Raw genomic sequence first — 13,229 nt, forward strand, 5'->3', positions numbered from 1 at the left:
TCAACTAGAAAATAGAACATAAACACTTTCCCTTCCCATCAGAAAAGCAACATCCCTGCCATTCCCCCCTGGTAACCATAGCTTAGTTAACTATTTTCAACACGCCAGATTGTGGGTCCCAACAACATGCAACCAGCAGCTTTAGATCACGGATACAATCTCTAGGGTGTGGAATGGCCCTGAAACAGACTCGTCTACATGGGACCGCGCCCCAGGGAGAGGGAGTGTTCCCTGCTGACTCATCCCAAAACACCTTCACAAGAAGATGAAGGCACCCAAACAGGCTTGGCACAGCCAAACTATTCAAAGGCCCAATTCCGACCAACACCGGCTGGTTGACTGCACTTCTTTTATCCAAATGGTTTCTGAAAACCCCAGACGAGCTTCGGAGATGACGTTGCAGTGATAAGGGTTCATTATTGAGGTTCCAGCAAACTGGGGCTCCCATTTCAGTATTCTAGAGGGGATGAGCGAGGTGCACCATTTGCGCTCTTCCAATGTAGACCCCGCAACTCCAGCACTCTGCAATAGATGCAGAATGGGCAGTGTGCCTGAAGAGACATCAAGGTGTCCAAAGATGGCAGTGTGGGCACAGGGTCAGACTGGCCTAGAAACAAGCCCAGAGCCTCAGAAAGCAAAGCAGAGCTGGCACTTGCAGGGAGGTGATCACGATGCCAACTATACGCCAACCTTTTCTGACATCCAGAAATCCCATTCTGTCAGTGGTCTCAGCATTTCACAAGACAGTCGGTCTCTGTGTGCAGAGGTGTTAAGCAGGAGTCTTTTTGGTAGAGTAGATTTTGATGCAGCATTTCAGACTGATTGCCCAGACTCAAACGGTGCTGCGAAACAAGAGTTCATATGAAAGGAGTGACGGAAACGCCCTACATACGAGCATGTTCCAAACCTAAAGGGGAAGCTTTGCAAAATGCCTCTCCTGGGGATCCACAAGCAGCGCAATCCAGTCCTGAGAGATGAAACTAGCTGCCTCTGGTCGAAAGAGCCGGTCACATGTCTGTGGCCATAGATGTCTCGGGCTGCTCAGACGGGAGGCTACACAGAGAAATGGAAAAAGCCATTTGTGGTGTTTAATAATGAATAGGATACGGGAGAACCCCAAATCCTTCAAGTGACGTCACATGGTGTAAACAGATGTGGCAGCTGCTCACAGGGTGCCGACTCCTCTATCAGAAGACAGACATTTCTTCCAGATCCATGTCCCAGCTGGGTGGGGAGCCAGACAACACTGTAAACAAGACAATGTCTGTGGAAAGTCTAGTCCTATGACAAGCTCCCACGAATCACATCTGTGGGAGTCCTGGTGAGGTGCAGGTCCCGATTGCCAAGGTGGGCAGCCATCTCAGAGAGGGCGCAGTCCTGCTGGCTTCTGTCATTCCTCAAGCTCTCGAGCAGTGCGGTCTCAATCTGCTCTTGGCAGCTCTTCAGGCAGTCAAGTTCTGTGCCAGTGACCCAAGCCAGCAACTCGGTCAAAGCATCGCCTGGTAGACACTCAGACAAAATCCCCAGGCCGTGGACAGCAGCACCAATGCTGCCCGTCGTGATCATGGTTGGTGGGTAGAGGATGCATGATATGCTCAACGAAGTCGTACGAGACCACAGCAGCCAGGTCCCATTTCAGCTTTCCTAGAACGATCACCTCCCAGTTCAGCAGTTCCTGTGGTGTCACAGAATTGTCTGTGTAGATGCATAGTTTCTCCACTGTCAATCGGTTGGTTTCCATCATCATGGAAGCCAGCAGCATGCAGACGGCACCAAGAAGCTGCAGGTGGCACTTCTTGGTAGGCACACAAGACAGGTAGCGGTCCACATAGTTCATGGATAGGGGAAATACCTCTTCCTCGCACTTCTGCTCTTCACACACCTCGAGCATCCAGGAAGCCAGCACTCTGCGCATGCGCGGCTGGGGCTCGCGTTACTCGCATTGGAAGTAGGTTGTGCTCGGGCTGTAGCGCTCTTCCAGCTGCAGCAGGTTCCTCGGAACCCGTCCGTCCCGCAGGAGGTGTGGATCGGGGACGGCACGGGGAGGCCAGGCTGGGAGCTTTGCTGATATGAACTCCATGGCAGCCCGCCCGGCGCACTGGAGAAAATTAATATTTAACAGGAACTGGCATTGAATCCTTTCAACACGCTAAAGGGTCCGGCTACTGAACCATGGAAAAATAGCATCACAAAAACCTTGAAATTCAGTCAAAAAAGCTTTAGTTGAAGTGATGTTAATGTGCCGGTTTAATTCAACGAAACCTTTGGAATTCTGCAGGTGTTGGAAACTATGCCACCTTTTCTGCGAAACCCCTGTTTTACAACCCATGAGCTCAATGATGACATCACCGATTCACATTTGACATCACTTATGGCCTCATCAATGGCAATTATGTATGACATCTACAACATCACTAGTAAAGACGAAATGTGAAAGAGTGTCATACAGTGTTTAAGGGAGATGATTAAAATACGTAAAGATGATAGAGTGAATGGTGTCAAGATCAATGTTGGTCTTCAACTCCCATTTGAAGATCGGTCTCTTTAAAAGAGTGACATAATGAACATGAGATGGGCACTATATAATTAGTATTTACAATCAAAATGTAATAAACGTGGATCATTTATAACTCTGCCTTTAAGCAAGTATATTTTGCTTTCAAATACAGAGTAGTACCCTTTTTTCCAAGTTGTAACTTGAGCTTTCAGGATATGTTGAACTGTAGTCTGCATCAATGTCAACAGATGTGAAAAAGTCCACATTATAGTCTTGTACAGCTTGGTTATAAACTTAGAACACATTGTAAATCGTGCACCTATGACTTGGCACCAGTCCACAGAAGCATATGACCACTAAAGTGTACAGTTGGATGAGTGCCTTTTCTTTACATATCACAACAACATAATTGTTATTGTAACAGAACAAAGCTCAGATGCCAACCATTGGAAAAGATAATTATATGATTATGTTGGGTGACATGTAATCACAATGAAAGACAATTACATGGTTCAAGGGAAGAATTGTGACACTACAATGGAAATAAGGTTCTGTATTTGTTGACTTCTGTTTTTCATAATGTATATGAAATTGTAAATTACCTTGAGCATGAAATACTTTGTAGAAGGTACTATTTCATTCTTTTTTTATGCTGGACAAAGATGTAATGACCCCTGTAAGTAAGTCATGCATACGTAAGAGAAACAGAAACGTACACATGCAGCAAAACTGCACCAATAGCATATTTCACTGGCATCTTGCAAGAGAACAAAATGTGTTTTAAGGAGGACAGATGCCTTCCAGTAATTCCATGCTTGATCTCGTTAGTAATGTCATGTGTGTTGTCATACATGAGAGGTCATAATTGTCAATAACATCATAAGTGACTTCATTGTTGTCATAAGTTGCGTCATAAGTGTCAGCATGTGTGAAGTCATTGGTGATGTCGTTGGTGTGCTCTAGTTTCCATTGATGTATTCAATGATGTCCTAGGTGATGTCATACGTGATGTCATCGGTGATGCCATTGCTTTGAAAGTTAGCACAGAAAACTGTAAATGAGATGGGCAGCTTTTCTTTGTTAGCCTTTCAAGAAATGCTAGATAATGCTTGCAGCTATGAATTCCCCCAGCTGCAAAGAATTGCAACTAGTGTATATGCCCAAAATGAAGTCTTTTTATTCAAGTAGTTTTAAAGCTGCATGACTAAATATGCTCCTGTTTGAGAGCAAACGTTGAAACAAATCAATCATAGGATCAGAGACAGCCCTTCCACCATTGCTTAAAAAGTTATATCCATCATGTTATTCATGCTAATGGAAATTATTAAGAGTACATGTCCTGGAAGCCCATTGCACTTTGACCTAGTCAGAGATGTTTCGAAAAATACTGCTAACCTCCAGGTTGCATGCCCATCACATCACTGTCCTGTTCATAACTACGAGTTGCCTATTTTGGCTGGCTCACCCTCTGCAAGTTCAAGGCAGATCTACCTTAACTCTCACCTGCCTGAGTAGTATGACTGGGTTCTGTCACATTGTTTTATCAACACTTCTTCCCGCTTAGCCTTCGTGTTTTTACTTGAGCCAGACATGTCTTGTGAAGCCCAAAAACAGGTGCCAGTAGGCAAAATGCCTGCTTCCACTACCACGTTAGTGACTCCTAGACGTGTGAGCACTGTGATTTGCTAGCCCATATTGGATTACATCTCTTTTGTAGTTCATGATAACAGAGGGGAGAACCTGCAGTTTGGCATACTCTGCTGGCCAGTGTCCCAGGCAGCTGCACAGTTTGCCTAGGGCTTGCACCTGCCCCGATTGCTCCTTGAAAAGCATTTCATTATTTAACATGAAACAAGGTCCATGTTCTGTTCTGATACTGTACTGTGCTCCGAAAGTCCATGAACTAGGTTCTTTTCCTATTCTGGTGGCATGTTTAGATGTTGTAAATCTCTGTTCTTAATGCCCTTATATTAACATATCTCCTTATGAGTAGGATCTTGCACGGCAGTGTAGTCTGTCTGCCAAAATGTTTGTGGAGTTCTTCCACTGTGCTGTTTGCAAACAACGCTCTATGTAGACAGCCACACTTGCAGTTGGTTGGAAAGGAAAGAGTATATGGACAATAACCTACAGTGATTTTATTTTATTTTCAATTTATTCCAGGCCAATGAATACTCTGACTCTCACTGGACAGTTCAGCTTTGCAGAGGTACATTCCTGGGTTGTATTTTGCTTGCCTGAAGTGCCAGAGAAGACTCCAGTAGGAGATAGCATCTCATTTTACTTTAAGAACACCTTCCTAGACACACAGCTGGAATGTACCTACAGGTATGTAATGTTGAATCAATGCCATATACGAAGTTCTCAGAGATTTGAAGTTAACTGTACTGTGTGTGGTACTTGCAAAACAACTAGTTGGACATAGGGAGTACCACAGTTTTAGCCATATTTCATCCAACTACTAAATAGGCAATGCCTCACTGTAAAACCTGATGTGAAACCAGTTGTAACAAGAATGTACCTCCAGGCTCAGAAGGGGTGAAGGCTTTCTACCATCGAGTTACTGCTAATCTATCTTGAAAAATCTTAATATTCAATGCTATATTTTTGTAAAGAAATGTTTGACATTGTGTTCGTCTAGTTTTAAATCACATACAAGTTTTTCTACTTTTCCTTGTACTAACTAAAAATATTGTGCACAGATGTTAAAATGCAATAGCTTTAGAAGTACCATAGATTTCCTCAGATGGTGGTCAAACAATGAAATAATAAAATAAAAACACTGCTGGACATTTATTGCACTTAAAAAAGAAAATAGAAACTCCATTGCCTGCAGGAAGAGTATGCATGAATTAAATCCTCAATGGCTACCTTATCTACAGAGTAATACATCTAGGATCAGACCAGACTCTTAACAATGCTCATTGGATAACAGATACAAGGGACATACAATTGCAGATAGTCAAGCATTGTATACCTCATCCACTGCAAGAAATGCCCATAAGGAAAGTATGTAAGTGAGACGGGCCAGTAATATCGTCAAAGATTGAACCTGTATAATTACAGTACCTCGAATCATAGAACAGAAATGCCAGTCGGTCATCACTTCCCACAAGATAGGCACACGCTACAGGGCTCGTCAGTGAGAATATTAAAAGGTGGTCTCTTAAATGCTTATAACATGCCTCTACAATCCCAGCTAGCCACTATAGTTGCAGTATGGAGGACCAAACATGAGGTAGTAGGATGTAAACGGTTTTATTATTGAATTGTCCAAATAATAAGATAAGGTATCAGCATGGAAGTAAAATACAATACTCAAGGTGTTGGGATGTTGGCAAAACTCAACAAATGAAATAGTTGCAAATATCAGGGTGTGGCATGATGGCGGGCCAGTGGGGTTCTAAATACATTTTCCAAAAGAATAGGAATCCTTTTTTTGCTTCAACGTGTGTCTTCTGTAAAGTGCTCGGTGTCCCAAAGTTCAACAAATTTAAAGCTCAGGTGGTAATGCAACTCAGAAGTTTCCAATCCTTTGCTATGTGTCCAGATAGTCCTTCCAAACCTCCACCCAAAAGTAGATGAAAAGAAGGTTTAAACAAAAGTCTTCTCTGTAGGAGGGAGTCTTTTTTCCTGAGAGTTGGTCGGTAATAAGGTGTTTTGTTATCTGAACTCTTTTTGGATGTGGGCTTCCCCATGCCACGGATCCATGGATGTCTGGCTGATACATATTCTAGGCATCCTCCAGATTTTTGCTGCCTTGGACTTATCCATTGAATTTTCAACCCCCACTGAGGCATGTCTGTGGGTTATGTTGCACTCTGGTGGGTTCGCTGGAGAAGCGTGACCTTACACTTGCTCACCTACTTTTCTACTTTGTGATGTTTCCTGGGCCATTGTCTGTTCTAACTAGTACTAAGATGTCCTCTCTGCTCTCCAGTGTAACAGCGCCATCTCAAATTTCCTCTTGTCTCTATGCTGGCCCTTATACTGACGTGATCCTCCAGAACCTTCTTATTCTAATTAACTAAGAGAGTGGTCTCTCCTCTCTCCGGCCCATGATGGCCCAGCTCTATCCCTCAATCTCTACTTATGGTTTTTCTGTTCCTTCCCTTGCCTCAAATGTTTCCTCCTCAGATGGTAACACTTCTTCTCACTATAATTCTCTCTTGCTTGCAAGTCTCCTCCCCCTTCTCAACAGCAATTCTTTCCTGCTCCATCCTGACTGTTTTGGGAAGGGAAGCCCTACTCTGACAACAGACCATTAAATATTCTGGCATCATGGAAATCTCTCACTTTCGAAGAAGTCATATACTGCGTCTCTCCTAGCGGCGCTATCAGGGTCCCTTGGGGGCATTCTCCCAGGTGATCCACCCAGCTAATACCACCAGGGTTAGAATCAGGGAGCGGCTGCCTTCCCCTGACACCCTAGGAAGAGTCTTTAGGCAGGGGTTCTCTGAGGACTCTGCATGATTAATCACACTACACACCAGTATCTCCTCCTTCATGGTCTCCACCGTTGTGCTCGCCTCACATGGGGTCTCGAGGCCAGTGTCTGCTGTTCTCCTCCTCCCAACTCTCCCAAGCATTGGCAGTCACTGACTGAATTGGCTGTCTTTTAAAAGCCAGTCTCTCTTCCCATTTGGTGGTGCGGAGGCGCATGTGTTGCATCTGGGCTGTATTGGAATAGGCTGCTTTCTGGTTGTGCCAGGTGCCCAGGGTCATGTGGGCTGAAAGGATGTTAACCTATGCTTATATTAAGCCCCACTGCACTTTTTCTTTTTAAAACTGACTTGGAAACACAGGTGCGTTCCTCGCCACCCTTCCCCTTAAAGCCCTGCTGCCATTACCTGCCTCCATCTGTATCCCTTTGCTTTTGCAGTGCATGCTCTTAAAGGCTGAAAACCCTCTGTTAAACATGGAAAGCTCATTGATACATTTATACAGTTCTTGTTGCCGGATAGTTGCAACTTTGTAACTCATGCAACATTTACCAGAGAGGGAGAATGGACTTTATTCTTCTATGCTATCCACAGTACATGCTAGCAAAAACGTTATAAATCAAGTTTGCTGGCAACCTCGTTGTGGAATACAAAGGATCCAGACACTCGCAGGGTAACTCTGAATACAGCAACTCTGTTCCCTTAAAGGAAAGAGTTCTATCCCCTACCAGAAGAATTGGGTTTGGTGGGGGGGGAGCTTTAGACTCCCTCCTCCTATGGGTAGAAGGGCTCCTTGCCCTGGTTCCTCGGCTCAAGTACTTGAAGATGCGCAACCTAAAAAACAGAGGTCTGAACATAGACCACCCCTCATAAGCAGATTTGGCACACTTGGGTTCTGAACTCTTAATGGGTGTAGACACTAGACCAAATAAGGCAAGCATGGGTGTTGTGAGAGGTCAGAAATGTGAGAGTGGACAACTTTGAAGATTTTTCAAAAGATGCCATTTTACTAACTCAAAAGGTTAAACACCTCACTATCCCTAACCTGATGAGGATTTCTCTGCCTAAAATGAACAAAAGGAAACCCTCTAACAAACACTTTCTGTCCCTCACACTTATGGCAATATATGGCAATTCAAATAAACCAAATATGACTGTTCTGTTCACAGTCAAATAAATGTGTCTCCTTATAATCTGGGTGAATTCCCCTTCCCCTGATTCAAGCAGGATTCTCTTTAACAGTTAAAACCGGATAAGGAAATCCGTTCTTGCAACAAAGTTCCTCTTCAGTTCTTTTGGTTCCAATTTGACAACAAAAGTTCCAATTTGACAACAAATGTTCCAATTTGACAACAAATGTTCCAATTTGAATTCAACCAACAGTTCCAAATTATCCCAAAAGGTTTTCTTATTTCCACGTGACAAACGACTAAAAATAACTTCTTCTCATAAACTGAGACTACTTCGATAGTTCCTTAGGATCAAACAAAATGTCTTTGTCAGGATAATTCTGCAATAGCTCACAAAAAATGTGTTTAACAATATTAGATTATTCTGCAGCAGTTCACACAGCACTTGCTTCAGAGATATTAATTTGTCAGGATGCTTCTTTAACAGTTCAACAAAATACTTTAGTGGTTCTGCCGCTTCTTCTTCAAGACTTTTAAATACACTAAAGTACTTCAACGACTTCCGCCTGGTCCACTCACCTGCCAGGCCTATACCACAGGGTCCCTTTTCCTGGTATACTCCCCTGCCAGATCTAGCAAAACTACTGCTACTTCTATAAGTACTCTTGTGGTTGGATTTATATTCCTACAACTCAGAAGGTGTTATAATTTGATCAGCAACAATTTGAACTACTACTTTGGGGAAACATGAAACAAATTGGTGCTGTTTGCGTCACACTTTTGTTTTCCACATGCAATGCACGTTATGCTCCTCTCCTTCTGTACACCTTTTTTTTCAGAAGGGCAGCCTTCCTTCCACTCTTGTTTCCCCCCTCTTGCTTTTAAAGAATTTCTTATAATGGCTTCTTCTCACTTCTGCTCCTCATTGGCTCAAGCAACGCTTAGTTAGGTTATCCCCCTCTATTGCCTCTCTCTTCCTCTGACAATAGGCTTTACCAACAAGTGATGTCTTAATTGTCTCCTCTTGGCTTGGATAATCGTTGTTGGTCTTTTTCTAGCAATGTTACGCCCTAGTGTTGTTGGTAACTGCTCTGACCTTTAAATTCAGAATAGCCGGCTGCTCTGCTTGCCAAACCCTTATTCTGCCACTTTCTCCACTTCACATTCACCTGGTATGCAAAAGAATTACCCTTGTTTTACATCTGCATACTGCAAGGGTGCCTCCCTAAATACAGTGTTTCACGAGCCCTTCGCTCATCTACCTCCAACCTTCTGCGAATAAGCCGGTTCTCCAAGCAGAGATTTGGAGTGAGATCCTTATCCTCAGCAGGTGCCTCCCTTTGGAACAGCCTCCCTGCCGTCCTCTGTCTTGAGCCTGATCTTAAGTTCCAGAAACTCCTCAAGACCTTACTCTTCTCCTTTGCCTTCTCTCTCCTTCTTCCCTGCTAATCTAGCTCTGTGCTCTTTCCCACTCTCCCTCCTCCTCACTACAGCTTTCTCTGACTGGCCGCCTGGGGTACCTCAGATTCTCACAGGTCCCAGGAACCCCCGCCAGTCCTCTCTCACACTTGCCTCATTGCCCTACACCCAACCCACCCTTACTGCACTTGCGATGTTCCCTAGTGAGTGGCTCTCTCTCTGCACTTACCTCAGTCTACACCGGCTGGGTGCACTTTCCCCCACCCCCTTTGTGACCTCCTGTGCACTTGCACGTTCCGAATGCACTGTGCCTGAAGATAGTGTGTCTGTTCCCCCTTGTCCTCACCCCTGAATGCACTTGGTAAAAACTACAGAATCACGTTCTGGCCTATTTGCTGTGTCTCAATTGTAAATGTACTATATGCACTTATATGACTATTATCGTCTCAGAATTTCAAGGGCTCTGTTTTTTCTCATGTCCCCACCCTCGTTAAGCGCTTTGAAACACTTGCCTGTGTATAGACGCTTTATTAATAAACATTACCATACCATCAGTTTGACATGCTTCATACTGAGGTTTCTGCCACTTTACTTCTTTTATATTAGTGCGGTATACAAAAGACCCGTTTCGAGCCAGCGGGCGTTACGGAGTGCTCCGCGGTCACAACACACAAGTGAGCTGTGCACGTCCGCTCGCCTCGCTGCTCTCGTGTTCCTGGCTTCTTCTGCTCCGGGTGTTGTGGAAGACCGCCTCACTTGGTTTACTGTGGCCCGCGCTGAGCAAAACAGGAGCACTGAATGCTCCTAAGGCTCCCTCGTGCTTGCCTGCCACCGGAGTCTGCCTTGCTGGGGGGAAGGCTTCATGGCTTCATGCTTCACACCGTAACCATGATCTTAAGGATGAAGTCTGTAAAAACAACGCTTCCCACAGTGCGACCTCTGCCATAAAGGTTGTTGGTCGACTAATCCACAGAGTCATGATTGTCGTATACTCTGGAATAGAAGCCATTTTGTTTGCTCCATGCAGATCATTTTTGAGAAAGGAGGCCCCATCACATTCTGCAAGGAGCCCTTCTCTGATAAGCCTGTGGACTTCACTGAAGAGCTCATCTTGAAGGAAGTGCTCATGTACGATTCATCCTCTGATATAAAGGATTTGGATGTGAGCAACATCTAGCCCAAACTCTACATCAGGCAGATGAGCCCACATGGACACCCGAGCACATCCTATCATTTTATCTCTGGCCAGCCTCTCTTTGCCCTCTTCCTGCTCCTACCTGCAAGGCAAAAAACCTCGGGGTCATCTTCGACTCCACACTCTCCTCTCCTCATATATCTGACGTCTCTACGAAGTCACACTACCAGCTGCACCTCCTCAGAGGTATTCTTCCCTTCCTCTCCTTCCCCCAGAAGCTCACTGTCTCCCGAGCCCTGGTTCTCTCGAAGCTGGACTACTGTAACAGCCTCTATCTTAATCTGCCTGCCTCCACTCTCCGCCCTCTGCAACTCATCCAGAACAGGACTGCGAGACTTGTCCTTGGCCTCAAGCCCAGGGACCGTATCTCTCCAGGATGAAATCTCTACACTGGCTCCCTGTGGCTGCGAGGATTAAGTTCAAGACCCTCTGCATTGTCCACAAGGCCTTCTGGGGCCTGGGACCTAAATACCTTCAACTCTCTCTTCCTAAATATCTTCCTTCCCGAGCCCTTTGCTCATCCGTCTCCAACTCCCTCAGGGTCAGCCGCTTCTCGAAGCAACGAGCTGGGGGTAGATCTCTCTCCGTGGCAGGAGCCTCCCTCTGGAACAGCCTTCCTGCCTCCCTGAAACTTGAGGAGAACCCTCACTGGTTCCGGAAGCACCTCAAAACCTTCCTCTTTGCCTCTGCTTTCTCTCTCCCTCTCCCCTGCTAATTTCTTCACTGAAACTGCACTGAATCTGCAACTGGGCCACTCTCACCGACCTCGGTCCTTGGCCCAGCCACTCTCCACTTGCACTGCCTCCCTGGCAACCCCTGCACTGCGGGACTGTCTCTGTATCCCTACAGGCCCTATTATTTATTTTTATTCTACTTATCCTGTACTGCACTTCCCCCTCTCCCCTTTCCCCTTGCACTTTTTCCCTCCCCCCTACCCCTGCACTTGCGGAATCTAAATGACACCTGGCCTAGTAGGATCGTTGTCTGTCTTCCCCTTGTTCCCCCTCCCTGCCTCGTCGCGCCTAGAAACACTTGTGTATAGGCGCGTTACAAATGCCATATCATATCATATATCATATCATATCATATCATTGCACCCTGACAAAGGTGGCCGAGTCTCTGCATTGGAGCTCCTCAACGGATACTATTGTGCAGTATGACCTAATGGACGCACTGGATAAAGAACTTCCTAAGGAGCTGATATTGACATTCATTGTGGTCTCGAGGAACCCGATTATGGACCTTTGTCAAAGATCTTGTTTGTTCCAAACTGCAAACAAGGAGCTGCTACAAGAAAGTTAAGGCTGACACCATCTGACCCAGATTCTTTATCCAAACGCTCCACACCTGAAAGCCTAGAAGTGCAGGTGGCCAGAGCAGGGCAACATTTATTTTCTTGCCTATTTTCTTCCTGCCAGGGAGAGTAAAAAGATAGATGCCATGGGAAAGAAGGTATTTGCCTCGTGGAGTGTAACATTGAAGGCCATTGATGCCTTACGTGCCTTGGAAAAATACTCCCTCATTCTATGGCTGGCAATTTCAGAGGTGGCATCACACTTACCTAAAGGGAAAGCCTGGGACACTTTATCGAGAATGTGCCTGCCAGACCCTGCAGGCGGGGCTGGATGCTTCAGATTGCATAAACCAAAAAGAAGGAACGGGTAGCTTCTGTCCCTGGATGAGCTCATTCATCAAACCCTATCCGGGTTTCAAAATAATATTCAAATCAAATAATCTATGTTACGCATCATTGCAGAATGGAGAGTGTAAGGGAATACAAGCTGCTCAGAGAAAACATAGCAGAGTGGACCAGCACTCTGGGTGATGGGAGTCACACAGTGTTAATAGCCCTGATGATGGACAGATGTCCGAAATGCATTGACTAAAACTGCATAACACTGATGAGTCAGGAATAAATAATGACATTTAAGAAAAGATATACAGCAATACGGAATTTTGATTCAATTGCATGAAACCGATTATTTGATTTGAATATTATTTTGAAACCTGGATAGGGTTTGATGAGTGAGCTCATCCAGGGACGGAAGCTACCCGTTCCTTCTTTTTGGGTTTTGCTATTACCTTGTGCCGAGGCTACAGGGTGAGCTCCAATAATAAGTGCAAACAACAAGTAAAATTGGGAACTGTTTAAAGAATAAGTGGTGCCCACCCTACTCTTTGTTTTTGCTTCAGATTGCATGCCACGTTCAATGGACACTAGCTCAGTCACCAGGAGATATTACTGGTTGAAGACATTGGGGTTTGCCGTTGTTGTCCAAGTTTAAGTAATGTACATGCATTTCAAAGGAGTTCACCTCTTTGGATCCAAGGTTGGTGAATTCCTGGATAAATACAAGCCTCCAAGTCTACAGCAAAGTTGCTTGGAGCAGCAGTTAGACAATCCTGTAGGCAGTTTTGCTCCGTACATGGAGGGGACAGCCTTTTCTCAACTTCTTGACATTTTTTCAGAGGAGGAGACAGACAGGAGCCGCCAACCTGGTCCAAAGGCACTATACATTTCCTGGATGGGCTAGAGGTGGGAAAAC

The 13,229-nt window shown here is 45.0% G+C and overlaps 1 protein-coding gene and 1 pseudogene across 4 annotated transcripts in view; one reads left to right on the plus strand and one right to left on the minus strand.

Annotated features, from left to right (window-relative positions):
* The window catches only part of BBS7 (Bardet-Biedl syndrome 7), a 1,458,886-nt gene that overhangs the window by 947,233 nt on the left and 498,424 nt on the right, over positions 1-13,229 (plus strand). For all 4 annotated transcript variants that reach the window (XM_069631158.1, XM_069631157.1, XM_069631160.1 and 1 more), the window contains one exon: positions 4,661-4,825. In XM_069631158.1, the coding sequence (XP_069487259.1) occupies positions 4,661-4,825 (165 nt within the window). The remainder of the gene's footprint in view (positions 1-4,660; positions 4,826-13,229) is intronic.
* On the minus strand, positions 1,282-2,080 carry LOC138515693 (G1/S-specific cyclin-D3 pseudogene; annotated as a pseudogene).

The sequence above is a fragment of the Ambystoma mexicanum genome, chromosome 6q, assembly GCF_040938575.1.
Source record: "Ambystoma mexicanum isolate Mex_15411 chromosome 6q, UKY_AmexF1_1, whole genome shotgun sequence".
Classification (NCBI taxonomy): Eukaryota; Metazoa; Chordata; class Amphibia; order Caudata; family Ambystomatidae; genus Ambystoma; species Ambystoma mexicanum.